Below are 15,624 nucleotides of genomic sequence, written 5' to 3'. Positions count from 1 at the left end.
ACAAATAGAGATGGCACCAATCTGGTACCAGATATCAGGCTGATATCAGCTGAATATGCTGGAGTAGATATAAGAGGGAAAAAAGAACGGATCTAATCCAATCCTGTAGTAAATCAAGCCCACTCGTTGTCATATCATGTTGTTAGCTTATTATTCTTGCTGTGAGGTGGTGGACAGTTTGGGCAGCTTGAAGATGATCACCTTTTACGTACTTAAAGGGGATTTCCGATTTTTCAAAATGTCTGCATATTTAATTTGTTACGATGTAAACAAAGTCATTCAGAGTGGTTTGGTGTGAAACCACAAGCCTAGTTCTAGAGGAACTTACTGAGTCTAAATTGTTCACAGTTGTGGTGATAAGAACCAGAAGAAGAATTTAAGGCCTCTGAAAGCTCCCTCAAAGAAAGTTATTACATGAAATGGTTATGAATACACTGCCTGATGCCCAAGTTTTACATTAGTTTTGAGGTTAAATTCTGGTCTAAAACATTTGTAATTAATGGCAGAGAGGTACATTCAAGACATCGTAAAGCAAAATTACCCCTCCCCCCAAATATATATATATATATTTTCAGATTTATCACTATTTTATCATCATCCATATTACATATAAAACTCAGAAGACATGTCGGGTCAATGGTCATTTTGGGGAGTAAATAAAATGGCTATATTTGCGCTGTAGGCATAGCGACCCCTGGTTCCTGTCACTATAACTGTGCAGAAATTATGAAAAATTGGTGGAATTTCTCTTTAAATAAAGTGCTTCAGTTAAAAATAGCTAATGTTAAAGCTTAGTAGTTTTTAAAGAAGAAATATGGGGGCGGTATCGGAAAACAGTCGTTACCCAAGGTTTCAGTATCGGACGAGAAGAAATGGTATCAAGCCATCTTTACCTACATACTCACTATGTAGAATTAAATCTTGAGTAGTTTACCAAATTAAGCTGCCTGCCAATCAGTCAGCATAAGTTAACCTCCTCCACTTATGCAGCAGAAATTCTACGACACTACGTTCTCTGCAGAAGAGTTTAACACATTTTTTTGTAGACTACACATTAAAATTCCTGGTCATTCTTTGAAGAGAGTGCTGAATTTAAAAATGTGTTACTCACTCCCAGAAATAAAATTCAATTTCAGTTACACTGGCCTGCTTCACCTGCCTGTTTTACTTTCGCAGCTTGTGTAGCCTACATTAGATGAAAAAAAAACACTAAGGAAGAAAGCCAAAGAGCATTTATTGCTCAGTCTTAAAAAGAAATCTATATAATCTATAAATTTGTTATTTTAACTTTAATAAAGATGTAACAGTCAATAGTTTGGGAACTAGTGGGAAATAGTGCTTACATCACAGGCAATTGTGTATTATATTTTGTAGGCCTCATCTGTGAAAGGTCACCCAGTTGCGATTTTGGAAGCCTAGAATCATTTCAGTGTTTAACCAAACTACATTTCTTTTCAGGAAAACGCATTTATAAATTCGTTGAGAACGCACCTACAAATACAATGGACCTGAGCTGTAATACAGTTCAAACCACTGCTCTGCAGGAATGCCATTCGAGTGATTCTCTGGCGCGCTTATTTTTCTGGGTTGCCAGATGGTGTTCCACTTTCATACTCCCCTTAATGTTAAATAGCAACATTTATATGTTATTATATTCAGGAACGAACCTAACTGAGTAACATCACCACGTTTCCTTTTGATGACAAAATTAACCAGTATATACATATATATAATACTTAAACTGGCCAAGACCGCGCTTTCATCAACGCTTCTGCACGTACCAACAATTTTCCCTCTCTGAAGACCGAATAACTGGCAACCTCACCATGCGAATCCCGCCTTCTTGCGTACGACGTCACATAGTGAGGATGCCCTCCTTCGCTCATTCCTGCAGGCCGCCCTGTTTCACTAAGCGACGGACTTTTTCAAAATAACAAAAACAAACGACCTAAGAAGAGTATTTGTTTAGTGCGGGTTACAGGCTGGGTAGTTTCGCGCCTCTATTTGCGCGTTTCTAAAGATGCTCTGCGGCGAGTGGAGAGAGCGGAGTGCTGCAGTGTTTGAAAAGGCCGGTTGAATTCTGCCGCTGCCGCCGACCAATCGGGAGTGAGTATTTTTCGCGCTGATTGGGATGAGTTTCCCGCAAGCCTTGACTCGAATGAATAGAGGTTGGAGTAATCGTAATGCTGCAAACAGGTTATTTTCGGCTGAAAATCAATGTTCGTATCGTATGGCTTAAAATATTGTTATATTAAACATTGCTGTAGAATTACAGAGGAGTAACCAGTCTGTTTCTGGACAAATTAAGCCGCTTGCTAGCGTGTCACTGAAGCAGCTGCAGCTGCAGTATGCTATGCTAGCAGGCTAGCTCGTCTCTTGTGTTGGTCCGCCAGTCAAACATAGCTGGCTGGCTAAGTACATAGAATGGTTTCAAATTATCTAGCGTTAGCTAGCTAGCCGCGTTAATCATATTGGACATTCCTGCGGGTTCACTGACCCGAATGTTTCTTTCTCTTTCTGGATTTAAATGTTAAATTCTGTAGCTGAGCTTGGAGTAGTTTCCTGCGTTAAGCCATAACTCAATTGTCATTTTTTTCTCGTTGAGGCTAGTTAGCAAGCTACATCTTAGCTGTTAGCGATGTACCATTTTAGCCTTATGGCTAACGTTAACGTTTTTCTGTGTTTTTTGCGCTTTCTTTCATTGTGATACCATTACGCGTTCATACCATGTAACTTAGCAGACAACAAGCTACCTGAGTGTAATTATTAACACTTTTTAGCAGCTGGTCTAATGGCTACTGGGATTCAACCCGGGCGCCCGGCTGGACTATCTTAGCTAATGTTGACTAACGTCCCCCATTTAAAAGCTGTTTGTCTTCAGAAATCGTCCTTTTTGTGTTTGAGTGGTCTATTGGGGAGTCGCCATTAAATCCATAACCGAAGCTGTGATCGCTATCTGATCAATAGCTTTCTCTCACATAACGAGGCGGCTTTACTGTGATTGCCCGTCTTGAATGACAATGAGTTAACGTTAGCTTGCTGCCGTCGTTCAAGACTGAGCTAGTAGCTGGACGTGGCTTCATTTTTTAACGTCTTGTTTTTCATTACTTTTGATCGTAATTTTTCTTTAATATTAAATTGTGCGAAAGGTGCCGGTGACTTTTTTGCCCTTAAAGCACACACCGTTAAATGCTCAGGTGCAGCCATTGAGTATCGTTGTCATAAAAGTCTTTTTTAATGTGGAAATGTGCATGTTTTATGGTTTGTTTTTGTACGTATAGATATTTCATAATTGTTATCAGTCACTAACTGGTAAGAATGAACATATTACACTCGGAAGGCGCACCGGGACGGTGATCTCATTCAGCAGCACACTAGCCGGCCACCCACTCACAGCAAATATAAGAGGGTAGCCATCTTTATGTAAAGCTAAACCCATTTCGTATAACATGAACTAAGGGTTCTCAAACTGCGCCAATGGTTTGATGAAACTGACGGTATATTACTAATAGGAAGTCCTTTCAATGCGAGAGTAACACACCGTGCGGATACTCTGCTCTCTCGGCCTTCTGCATTCGCTACAGGTGCATCTGTGTGGATGCAGTGCGTTGGCTTTTCTTTGAGCGCGGCTGCAGAGTGAATGGCAGCAGGCAAAGATATCGGAGCATTCGTTTTTACTGAACGTGTTCTTTTCAGCGCCTGTTTGGTTGATTTTTATCAAGAAGTTGTTTGTTTTTTAAAAAAGAAAGATCTATATTTTTTTTCGTATAGTACAAATTTTTTGTGTAAAAGATACCTAAATATGCAAAATAAGGCACTGACATTTTGGAAAATGTTTTGTGATTTTAAATTTGCACAATACACTGAACAAAAATATAAACACAGCACTTTTTATTTGAAAAGTTTTACTGAAACCCTGCAAAAAAGCAGTGGCTTAGTATCCAGTGTGACCACTATTTGCTTTTAACAGCGAAAAATAGGTGCAAAACCAAAAGTGTTGGATTTGTGTTTGCTGGGTATAAAGTTTCACTTTGAATTGTTTAGAGAGATGACAATTAGGATATTGAGGTGTTTTAACCAATGGTCTTTTTCAATTTGCAACAGGCCCCTGATTGGCAGTGATGGATAGTAAGGGGAGGTCTCTGCCTGCAATGCCTGAGCCAAAGAACCCCGCCAGTATGAAGCATCTCTCCGGTTCACCAGGTGGATGTACGGGACGTGGTGATGGAAGCACAGATCCCACCCTTCTGTTAGATAAAGCAGCCGCTCAGCTGGCAGCCACCCCCCAAGAAGGTGTTCTACAGAAGATGAGTAACCACAACCACACACATGGTCATAACCATGCTCATGAGCGTCTGAAGGATCTGACCTCTCGCTTGTTAAATGGTGATCAAGATAAAATCCCAAAGCTCTGTGCTGCCTCTGCTACACCCCCATTCCTTAAAGGAGTGGAGCCTGGCCCTCAGCATGGCAGTCCCCAGAGAAAATCTGAATCATCTCCCGAGCTTACACTCAAAATAACCAAACATTTGGCCAATGGGAAGTCGTCGCCCCCAAGCCGCTATGACTCTAGCTATGGAGAAGAAGCGACAGAGGAACCAAATGCAGCTTTGAGCCTCTCTGAGGGCATTATGGGTTCTCCAGATTCTAGAAAAGAAGGGAGGAAGAGGAAGAGGGGACCTGTAAAGAAGAGAATGCCACCAAGGCACCCTATTGTGGCTGCTGCTATTGTCCCTGAAAGATCCTCTGTCATGCACACCACCATAGAGCCGTTTGACAAGGCCCCAGAGTCACCTGGCTTCGCCCCTGATGCAGAAGTTCTGACTGCTGAGTCTCATGACGTGGCTAACACTGATGTACCTGCCTGTGTATCTCCACTACTTGATGTGGTATGGTTCTGCCTCCAATTCACTGTCTTCCCCAGTTGCTCCACTTACCATGTGTATTGTAGTAGCGTCAGTGGTCATTTTCAACATAAATTCCTCTGTTTATTAGGGATGTGCAATTTAACCATTTTTACTGTACACAACTGAACACGTTTACTACATATGCTGCATTGTTAAACAGAAAACATGAGTTTCTAACATAGAAGCACTATAGTTCACAGCAAATAGAGCATCATAGTTGTTTGAACACTGTAAAGAAATAATATCATATGAAGGAAAGTGTGAAAGAGGTGCTTCACTCATTAGTGAACAAAGTGTTTAATTTACTAGTTGGCAAGAGGCCTTGAAAATTATAGTAGTGGTAACACTTAAAATCAGCCTGTGCATAGAACTCAACAGAAATGTTGAGTATACTCTGACAAAAAGGGTTCTATGACTCTAGTGGAGCCCTTTTTTGGTGTTATGTAGAACCACTTTTAAAAGGTTATTTAAATGATCATGTAAAGCTGACTCCTTCATAGGGGAGAGCCATTTATGCATTTAAATGCATTCTGGAGTTGTCATGGTCTTATATAAACATTGTCTTTACCAAAAAACCCTTGTTTTTCTTTTGTATGGCAGCCCACATCAGCAGCTGAGGAGGACACTTATATGCAAGGTGTGAATGAAGTAAAGGGGGCACCTACTGAGGACCAACCTCATGTGCAGTTTTCTGTGGGAGATATTGTCTGGACTAAAGTGTCTGGATACCCCTGGTGGCCATGCATGATCACTACAGACCCAGAGTTTAACCTTCACTTCAGGCAGAAAGGTAAGAGCTGGCAGACATAGTGTAATGACATAATTCCATTTATAGTATAAGCTAGCAGTAATGACACAATATTTCTTGCTTCTCTTTAGCAGCAAACAGCAGGGCAGGGTTATTGTACCACATACAGTATTTTAGTGATGCTCCAGAGAGAGGATACATTGCTGGGAAGAATATGGTCAAATTCTCTGGAAAAGAGCAGTACCAGTTACTCTGTCGCAGCAGCAAACAAACCAGTGCCCATTTTGCTGGCAAAAAGGTACTACTGTTCATCATTCATAGCCCATGTCATTTGTATTATTATGACTGATGTAGTAGATTTTTTGTAGAGCTGTTTTTTACAGATTGCTATCTTGTATTTAGCTGTCAATCCCACGTAAGCTGCGGACACCATGGGAGATGGGTATCTCCCATGCAACAGAAGCTCTAACTTTATCTGTAGAGGAGCGACTGGCCAAGTTCAGCTTCACATACGAGGGTGGCCTGCCACAGTTTAACTCTCGCATGCTAAAAGTGCTGCAGCAGCATCGTGAACAGGAACAGCCACAGCAGGGTCATGGAAAATTTCCTGAGACAGCTAGCCTCACTCCCCCAGACTCTACCCAGTCCAGCCCCATCACTGTACAGACTCCCAGCAGCCCTCTCCCTTTCACCTGTCCCACCGACAGCACTTCAGCAGGGAAAATGCCCCTTGTCACTAAAGCACCTAAGGCATCAGCCAAGAGAAGGCAATACAATCGGCACAACACTTCTGTGAGGAGGAGAAAGAAAGTAGTGATGCCTGTCGTAGTTCTCCCTCACACTGACTCTACTGTACAGGTTAGTTGAGGTATTAAGTATGTTCCATCTCATTTTACTCTAGTTTTGTCTTGCCTGCTCCAAGTTGTCTGTTTTACATTTCAGGATATCCCTGTTGCCCTATATAAACAAGAGCCTAAAAATAAGACCAATTCTGGAAAACTGTCTAAAGAGGCATTGCTGAAACAGGTGTGCTTTTGAAGTTATGGAGTGCGTGTTATACCTCTCTGTAACTCTTTGTACTGTATTTCTTATTTTGCATGCTTTAACATGTATGTTTGTCCCCATGTATAGGATATCTTCTTTGCTGACTTTGACCCCCAGCTAAAAGCACCTCAGAAGAAACAGGGAAAACTCAGGCAGAAGTTTCCAGCTGCGCCAAACTCTCTAAAAAACAAGAAAATTAAGGCGTCTGCTAGAATTGAAAATGCTGAAAATCTAAACACAGAACCAGCAAAACCAGTGATCATAGGTAAGAGCCGTCTGGCATCCCTGGCATTGTTCCATAGTTTGTATCTTAAGCAGTGTTTTTTGTGCAGTCAGTGTTACGTATCACTGCTGTCGGAACAAAACCTCGTATCTCCAAAATGGTAACTTTACAGGAGAAGGAAAAACACTTTACTTTTAATGTAAGTCGATGGAACCAGATTTTTTTTCCCAAGTAGCTTTAGGCCGTTTCTTTTGCTCCTGTCATCATCAAATTTACACACAACGTAAAGGGCAACAGGCATTTTCAAATTATGTTCAAAATTAAAATGAAAAAAGTAGAGATACAAGGTTTTGTTCTGACAGCAACAATATGTTGTTACCAGCTAATTTGAGTACTTACGTTTAATTTGAACAACAGTTTAGTATTAAAGTTATTGTTTTGCCGTTATGGTCAGTTTAATGTGTCTCTTTGTTGCAAGATGGAACATTGGGCAAGATGAGGAGAAAACCTAACAAGGACATGGCAGATGCTGGATCTAGAGGTTAGCTAATAATTGTCTCCTTAGGGATAATTAGGGATGACCATGAATTTTCCCCCCCACCTAACTAAAACAGCATTATAACACTGTATACATTCTGAGAAGCTGGGCTGTTCTTTACACAGGCAAGAACGTGGCCTTAAAGCGTGCACTAGAGGAGGCTGAGGAGGAAGAGCCCCATCCCAAGAAGAGAGCTAAGCTGGCGGAGGGTTTAAAACGACGCAAGAACCGAAAGGTGTGCTAGTTACTGCAGATGTCCTTTATATATCTAAAATACAAAACACACTGACATCCTTATCTGGCATTATTTCACACAGGAAATCAATGTGGTAAATCAGTGTGGTTCACTAGTATCTTAAATGGGATTGAATGATTCCATTGTGGTCCAGGTTGTAGTTAGAAACGCGTCTGCAATGTAGCAAACGCGTGTGTGTGTGTATTTATACTTTTTTCTGCTCATCTCTAACTAGAAACAATTATCAGTGTCATTTAATCAGTCATTCAGCTGGAAAGTTTATTTACATACTATGTTTTAGAATTGGCTTTGATGGTACTGATAATTTTTCCTCTCAACATTCCCAAAGGCACAGACTACTGAGTCAGTTGCCAATGTAAAAAGGAGAAAGAAACCAAATTCTGTCATGGAGAAAAGGAAGGGATTCAGAACACCAGCCTCAGGTAAATGTGACTAGCAGTTTAGTATAGAGGGACAAATACTTGTTTTTTGGGTTATTTATAAAATAATGTTTCTCCCGTTTTGCATTCCTTTTGCATCAGGAGCAGAGCCTCATGCCAAGGCCAAACGTGTTAGGAAGAGGAAGAAGGACTCCGGTAACCGATCAATATCTGTTTCATCCAAGAAGCGCCGCCCTTCATCTCAGCTAGAGCTAGAGGTATATTTATATAGGGGATATACCATAAAGGAAATTCAGCATAGTCAGGTTCTCAGGTAGCCTTTAGTGATGCATCAATCCTTTTTTTTTCTTTTTCATCATCATCACTTTTATTTATATAACGCCTTTCCCATGCTCAAGGACACTTTACAATCAAAGAACATCAACACATTAAACAAAAGGACAATACAGGTAAACATTCAAGTATAAATGGAACAACGATAACACAGTGAAAACAAGTAAGTCTTTAGAGATTTAAATGAAGATAAGAGAGGTTGCATCCCGAATAGACTGGGGGAGAGTATTCCATAATTTGGGAGCTACTACATTAAATGATCGACCACCCATAGAAGTCAATTTAAACCTTGGAACATGAAGAAGGCCTAGATTTTGGGATCTCAAAGTATGGGATGGGGCATATAGTTAAAGAAGCTCTGCCAAGTATTGAGGAGCCAGACCGTGCAAAGCTTTATATGTTATAAGGAGAACCTTGTACTGAACACGGAATGTAATGGGCAACCAGTGAAGACTCTGAAGGGCAGGAGTGATGTGGTCATTCTTTTTTTGAAAAGGTGACAATCCTAGCAGCGGCCTTTTGAACATACTGTAATCTAGTCAGGGTTTTGACAGGGAGGCCAGAAAAAAAGAACATTGCAGTAGTCCAGCCGTGATGTCACTAATGAATGCACAAGTGTTTCTACATCGGCTCGGCTGAGAAATGGTCGGAGGCGAGAAGTATTGCGAAGATGGAGTACGAGTACAAGTACGAGTATGTTTATAAGTACCTGCTGATACTGATATCAGTGCCATACTCATAGATGCATAGTTAGTGTAAATGATTTTGTTGTACCTTAACACTTAAATCTAGCTGATTTTAAATGATGTGCATTAGTTAATGATAGCTGTGCACACTAATTACCTAGAATTGAGTTGCGAAGGAGAAGAGTGAAAGGAGAATTTGCCAAGGTGGAATGTTTAAAGTGACCAGAAACTTTCTGTCTGACCTCCATGGTGTCAGTAACACTTCTGTGTGAGCAGAGCCTCCTTTACTGCTAGCTTGAGTGGTTTGTTCATTAATGCGGCAGTGGGCACTCGGCTAATGCTACACGGTATCAGCAGGTATCGGAATGTTGGTTATTAGTGAATTTTAATAAGTACTAGTAAATGAGTACGGTACCGACCCGATACCAGTATGTGTATTGATACCATCTCTGCTTGTGTTCATCAGTCTTTGCCTGCGACACAACAAGAATTTGCTTCATTGGGGATTTAACACTGCAGCTTGTACAGTAGAGCTGTTCAGTTTGAGTCATGGAGGGCTGGTGTCCAGCACACTCTGAGTTCCTTGCTCAGAAACAGCTGATTCCATTCTGTTGATGAATACCCCTTCTCTGCTGTTCAAATTTAGTACTTCATCTATTTCATACATTTGTTTAGAATTTTTGGGGGAAACTTTTCTGATGGTTTCGAATGACCCAGATTTTGTTTTACGCAGTCTGTTTTCAGGTACCAAGGAACAGCAGTAGCATACTTCAAAAGATAATTGTCATTGATTGCTTAGGCAAAAAACACCTGACTTTTTTCTCTAACATTTGGCCAGATTTTTCATCCTCTCCTGAGCTTAAACAGCAACATATCCTGCCCCTAGCACAGTCTTATATTATATGGTCATATTCAGTTTGCAGTTACTGCATCCATTGTTAATCTAAACAGTTGTAAAGGTTTTTGACATTCCTGTCCTGTCATCCTTCTAGTTATAAAACTGGAAACTAGACCTTGCAACAATAAATATCAGGAATTGGCAAGATTTAGGATCTTTGGATAGGAACTGAGATGTTTAGCTTGTTTAGCTGACCCGTAAAGAGGACAGACACGTGCGTGCATTTATATCACCAGACAGCAGATGGGTGGTTAAAGGAGTTTAGCTACACATCTACCCAACAATGTTTGATACAGCAGAGTTGAACTGAAAGCTCATCCTTAGATCATTATAATTGTCTTGGCATTCCTCTGCCTGTTAATGTTGATTTTTATGATGAAATCTGTGTTTTAGACTTTGTGTGAAGAGAGACCTGATTCCCCCAGTGACAGTACTGATGAGGCCCACACAAACAAGAAGGCAGAACGTGCAAAAAAAGAGAGCGTGTGTCAGGTTAGTGAACATGTCCTTATGTTTTTATTGTTGGTCTGTGCAGACATGTTTTTCATGAGCTGTGTATGTGTGTAGATTTGTGAAAAGACAAGTGAGGACTTGGTGACATGTGAGGGACAATGCTATGGTTCTTACCACCTGCAGTGTGTGGGTTTGGACCGGCCAACAGACAAGGTGCTTTGTACTGCTTGCAGGACAGGTGAGCAAGATGTACGCTTTACCCACTCAAATATTTCATGTGTATGCTGGTGCGACATATTATGCATATGTAATTCATTCTAATGCTCTGTCTCTCTCAGGAGTGCATGCATGTTTCACCTGTAAGCAGTCTGAAGGGGAGGTGAAACGCTGCAGTGTTCTGCATTGTGGTAGATTCTACCATGAGGCATGTTTGCGTTTGAATGCCTTGACTGTGTTTGATAACCGAGGGTTCCGCTGCCCACTGCACACCTGTCTCAGTTGTCACTACAGCAGCCGCGGCACTGCAAAAGCCACCAAAGGTAATATAATCTCTGACTAAGGCCAGAGAAAACCTTGCTAGTCTTCTTGTATACAGAAGCTACCAGTAACACACATTTCTAAAAGCGTTTTTACTATGAATATCTTTTTGCTTATTTTCATTTATTTATTTGTCTGGGTTTGTTAATGTTTCTTTACATTTTAGGAAAGATGATTCGCTGTCTGCGCTGCCCTGTGGCCTATCACACTGGAGACCTGTGCGTAGCTGCAGGAAGCGAAATGCTGACATCTACTGCTATTGTGTGTACTAATCACTTCAACCCTAAGAAGGGCTACAGCCATCACTCACATGTCAATGTCAGCTGGTGCTTCATCTGCTCAAAGGGTAAGAATATTCCTGTGGTTTGATCAGACTGTACATTTGAGCATTAAAGGATCTAGATTTGAATCCTTTCTTAAGCAGTATGTCATACCTGTTTTTGCAACACTGAATTCTTGTGTTTTAAGCTCTGTTTGTGTGTCTGTGTGTGTGTTTGTGTTCTAGGTGGCAGTCTGCTGTGCTGTGAGTCGTGTCCAGCTGCCTTTCACCCCGATTGTCTGAACATTGCCATGCCTGATGGCAGCTGGTTCTGTAATGACTGCCGCTCAGGCAAGAAGCCCAAGTACAGGGACATCATCTGGGTCAAACTAGGCAACTATAGGCAAGTCTCAGCCTGCACTAATCATAGAAACTATTACGGTTTACTGCCAGTCTTCTGCTCAGAGCATCAGCTTTTAGATGAGCTTACAGTATTTCAGTGACTGTAAGCCATGTATTTTGTAGAATATCCAATAGTTTCTTCTTGTTTATATTAAACATGTTTGTCATATTGAACATTTACGTAAAGTATTGAAGTAGTATTCAGTAAGTCATTAAGTAGACCCTTTCTGAAACCTTAGGTGGTGGCCAGCAGAGATCCGTCACCCCAGAAATATCCCTACAAACATCCAGCATCTGCGACATGAGATTGGAGAGTTCCCTGTTTACTTCTTTGGGTCGAAGGACTACTTCTGGACCCACCAGGGCCGTGTGTTCCCTTATATAGAGGGAGACAGGGGAAGCAGGCACCAGAGAAATGGCATTGGGAAAGTCTTCAAGAATGGTCAGGGTTATTCATTAATATTGGCTTCAGCTTGTCTTAAATTTTGCTGGTTAATAATTTTGATAAGAACACAAGGCAACCTCATTCACATGAACTTGATTGTTCCCTTCCCATTGTTAGCCCTGCTGGAGGCTGAGGCTCGATTTAAACAGATAAAGATGGAAAGAGAAGCTAAAGAGGCCCAGGAGAACAACAAGAAACCTCCTCCATATAAATACATCAAGGTACCAACATATTATGCCATTTTATAGTCAACTTTAATAACAGCTTTGTGCCTCAAGATCAGCACTGAGCAAATCACAGCTTCACTTTTAGCCATCAGACACACTTTTAGCCATCAGACAGAGAAATCCTGTTAAGATATGTCCAGTATTACTGGATGGTGAGCAAAACTGTTTGTTAATGTGACCACTCTCCTAGATCAACAAACCATGTGGGCGCGTCCAGATTTACACAGCTGATATCTCAGAGATTCCCAAGTGCAACTGTAAGCCAACCGACGAGCGCCCCTGCAGCTTTGAGTCAGAGTGCCTGAATCGTATGCTTCTGTATGAGTGCCACCCTCAGGTGTGTCCGGCTGGAGAGCGCTGCATGAATCAGGACTTCACCAAACGCCTCTATCCTGAGACCAAGATCTTCCGCACAGCCGGCAAGGGCTGGGGCCTCTTCACTCTACGAGATATCAAAAAGGTTAGAACAAGAAGCAGAGTCTGAATGTGTGACTGTGAATTATTATTATTATTATTATTATTTTTATTGTTTATTTATTTTTTTAAGTAGTATATCAGGGGTCTGAGTGGGAGTAAGTACAATATATGGAACAGCTATTTGATCATCTGTGTTTTTCTGTGGGTCAGGGGAAATTGTAAAGGAGTGTGGAAGTAAACTGATTAGCATGTGAGAGATGTGATTTGAATTTGATTTATTCTTTTGTTTGTCACAGGGCGAGTTTGTGAATGAGTATGTAGGGGAGCTGATTGACGAGGAGGAGTGTAGAGCCAGAATTAAATATGCCCAGGAGAACGACATAATTAACTTCTACATGCTCACTATTGATAAGGTAAACACTGCACTGTGGCAAATAATTTTAATTTGCCAGGCACATTTTTATCACAGTGCTCTAATCTGGTCTTATGTGTGTCTTCAGTGAAGCTGATGGACATGCGTCATTTTGTTTGCAGTATTTCTGTCTGCTCCTGCTACACAGGTTACAGTCTTTTCAGTGGCTGGACAGTGTGCAGTAGAGCTAGAGGAACAGTATTTCATTGGGAGTGCCACTGTATAGCCTGCTGTGGTGCTACAGTATTAAATACTACAACCATGTTCTTAATAATATAAGAAGCTTTCAGCAAAATGCTTATTGTACAACTGAACCGTGTAATGATTACATCTGACTAGGATTTTAGTTCAGTCTAAACAAAAATAAACAGTCTAAGATGCACATAGTTGTTCTGATTTGATTGCCATAAAGCCTTTATCTACGTTAAACCTGACCTGTATTAATTTTGTGTCTGTGTATAGGACCGGATTATAGATGCAGGGCCTAAAGGGAATTACTCTCGCTTCATGAACCACAGCTGTCAACCCAACTGTGAGACTCAGAAGTGGACTGTGAACGGTGACACCCGTGTGGGGTTGTTCGCTGTTTGCGACATCCCAACCGGTAAGCTTAGAGAACATCTGCTGGGTGGGCGGTATACAGTACTCAGTACCAGTGTTCGATTAGAATAGTATTTGTGTGAAATGAAAAGCTCTGTTCAGGAGAGGTTTAGGGTTGCTCAAGGTGTTCTTGTGTTCTGCTGTATGTAGGTACAGAGCTGACATTTAACTACAATTTGGATTGTCTGGGAAATGAGAAGACAGTCTGTCGCTGTGGTGCGCCCAACTGCAGCGGTTTCTTGGGGGACAGACCCAAGGTGAGTATATCTCTGTAAACACCTGTGCTTTTCCCGATCATTCGTGGTCTGTAAAACGATATGAGAATGATTAGGTTCGGATAAGAAAGAGTCAGGGCCTAACTGCAGACCTGATCGCTCTTGGTTGCAGATTGCGCCGTCTTCAGAGTCGAAAGCGAAGCCACAGAAGAAGAAGCCTCGGAAGCGACGTGCCCGGAATGAAGGGAAGAAGCAGTCTGAAGACGAGTGTTTCCGCTGTGGTGATGGAGGAGAGCTGGTCCTGTGTGATAAGAAGGGCTGCACCAAAGCCTACCACCTTTCCTGCCTGGACCGCACCAAAAGGCCGTTCGGTAAGGCACATACTCGTATAACTCTCCAGGCCAGGTATAACTGCAACCAGTGTTAAAATACTTGATGTTTAAATGATTAGACCTGTAGGAGTTGAAGAAAGATGAAAGTACCTCCCGGTTGTGTACAGGTTTACTGATTTTTGTTAATCTGATGCGCAGGTCGCTGGGATTGCCCCTGGCACCACTGTGATGTGTGTGGAAAGCCCTCTGATGCCTTCTGTCAGCATTGCCCCAACTCCTTCTGTAAGGCCCACGAAGAGGGTGCGCTGCGCCCACACCCCATCACAGGCCAGCTGTGCTGCCAAGAGCATGACGACTCAGATCTGCAGGCTTCAATGGAGAACAGCAAGGAGCTTTCCAGCACCTCTCAACCTCTTCTGCCTAAAAAAACAGCTAAACGCGGCCGCAAGGCTGGGACCAAGAACACCTCCAATAGAGCTGCCAATAAGGGCCCCAAGAAAAGCTCAAAAAAGGCAGCCGAAGTGTAAAGCTGGTAAGACTACCCTTCCTCTCCCCTCCTGTCCCCTCCCCTCCCCTCCATGGCCTGCCCGCCCTCTACTCATGATTCAGTGGTATTGACGTCGTCTTGACTGTTCTCCAAAACTGCAAGCACTGTGTGTGTCTGATCAGGGAAGTATGTGAACACTGTAGAGCTCCATGGAGCTGCCACATCAGGTCCCCCCACGCACTCAACCTCCTCTCCGAATCGAGTGTGCGCACACTGAAAAACACACTCATGCACACTTGTGTCGATGTGCGTTCAACACAGAGCCAACAGACCAAACAGCCTCATTACTACACAGCATTACCGACGCCAAACTTGAATCTTTTTACGCCTATTTTAATCTTTGAGATAGATGCCTTTTTTTTTTTTAACAGTAGATATGTATATGGAAATGTATATGAAAGACCAAAATTATAATAATACTGGAATTATTGATAGTAACAGATGCCAGTGAGGAGTTTTTTTGTTTTTTGTCTTTTTTTTATTGTTTTATAATTTTTTTTAAATAACCAATGGTATCGTTAAATTTAAGACACTATGGATAGCCCTTGAATTACTTTTTTTTTTTTATAGTCAATTATAGAATGCATTTAACTATAGAGCAGCATATTTTTAGCACATTTTTGTTAGCTCATTTTTTTGAGTTTACGTAACAGGCTAGAATGTTAAGTCTCTGTGAAATCTACCTATTCAGAGTTTTAAAAAAGGCACAGTAAATTCAGACAGGGCGCTTCTGTGATATTTGGGTGAAATAAAGCTTTTTAAAGC

At 41.6% G+C, this 15,624-nt stretch overlaps 1 protein-coding gene across 5 annotated transcripts; it reads left to right on the top strand.

Annotated features, from left to right (window-relative positions):
• Window positions 1-1,870: 1,870 nt before the first annotated feature.
• On the top strand, window positions 1,871-15,624 carry nsd2 (nuclear receptor binding SET domain protein 2). 5 transcript variants are annotated; one of them, XM_036573918.1, is made up of 24 exons: window positions 1,871-2,106; window positions 4,105-4,889; window positions 5,508-5,697; window positions 5,787-5,953; window positions 6,058-6,513; window positions 6,598-6,681; window positions 6,787-6,964; window positions 7,401-7,463; window positions 7,586-7,695; window positions 8,045-8,138; window positions 8,238-8,353; window positions 10,407-10,505; window positions 10,581-10,704; window positions 10,805-11,005; window positions 11,170-11,349; window positions 11,509-11,665; window positions 11,904-12,106; window positions 12,227-12,330; window positions 12,527-12,796; window positions 13,050-13,166; window positions 13,628-13,769; window positions 13,916-14,022; window positions 14,153-14,351; window positions 14,511-15,624. In XM_036573918.1, the coding sequence occupies exons 2-24, from the start codon at window positions 4,122-4,124 to the stop codon at window positions 14,837-14,839; spliced, it is 4,458 nt and encodes a 1,485-aa protein (XP_036429811.1). In that variant the 5' UTR covers window positions 1,871-2,106; window positions 4,105-4,121; the 3' UTR covers window positions 14,840-15,624. The 5 variants fall into 5 exon arrangements, with proteins under 5 accessions (XP_036429811.1, XP_036429812.1, XP_036429810.1 ...); XM_036573919.1 differs by lacking the exon at window positions 1,871-2,106 and adding an exon at window positions 2,120-2,168; XM_036573917.1 differs by lacking the exon at window positions 1,871-2,106 and adding an exon at window positions 2,121-2,196.

This window comes from Colossoma macropomum, unplaced genomic scaffold (genome assembly GCF_904425465.1).
Source record: "Colossoma macropomum unplaced genomic scaffold, Colossoma_macropomum, whole genome shotgun sequence".
Classification (NCBI taxonomy): Eukaryota; Metazoa; Chordata; class Actinopteri; order Characiformes; family Serrasalmidae; genus Colossoma; species Colossoma macropomum.
This window is presented reverse-complemented; position numbering and strand designations above follow the sequence as displayed.

Bases quoted from the DNA above. Each gene is read 5' to 3' on its own strand.
- nsd2 (XM_036573918.1), top strand. From the start codon at position 4,122: ATGGATAGTAAGGGGAGGTCTCTGCCTGCAATGCCTGAGCCAAAGAAC. The intron at 6,965-7,400 runs GTAAGAGCCGTC...CTTTGTTGCAAG, and splicing joins AGCAAAACCAGTGATCATAG to ATGGAACATTGGGCAAGATG. The intron at 13,167-13,627 runs GTAAACACTGCA...GTCTGTGTATAG, and splicing joins ACATGCTCACTATTGATAAG to GACCGGATTATAGATGCAGG.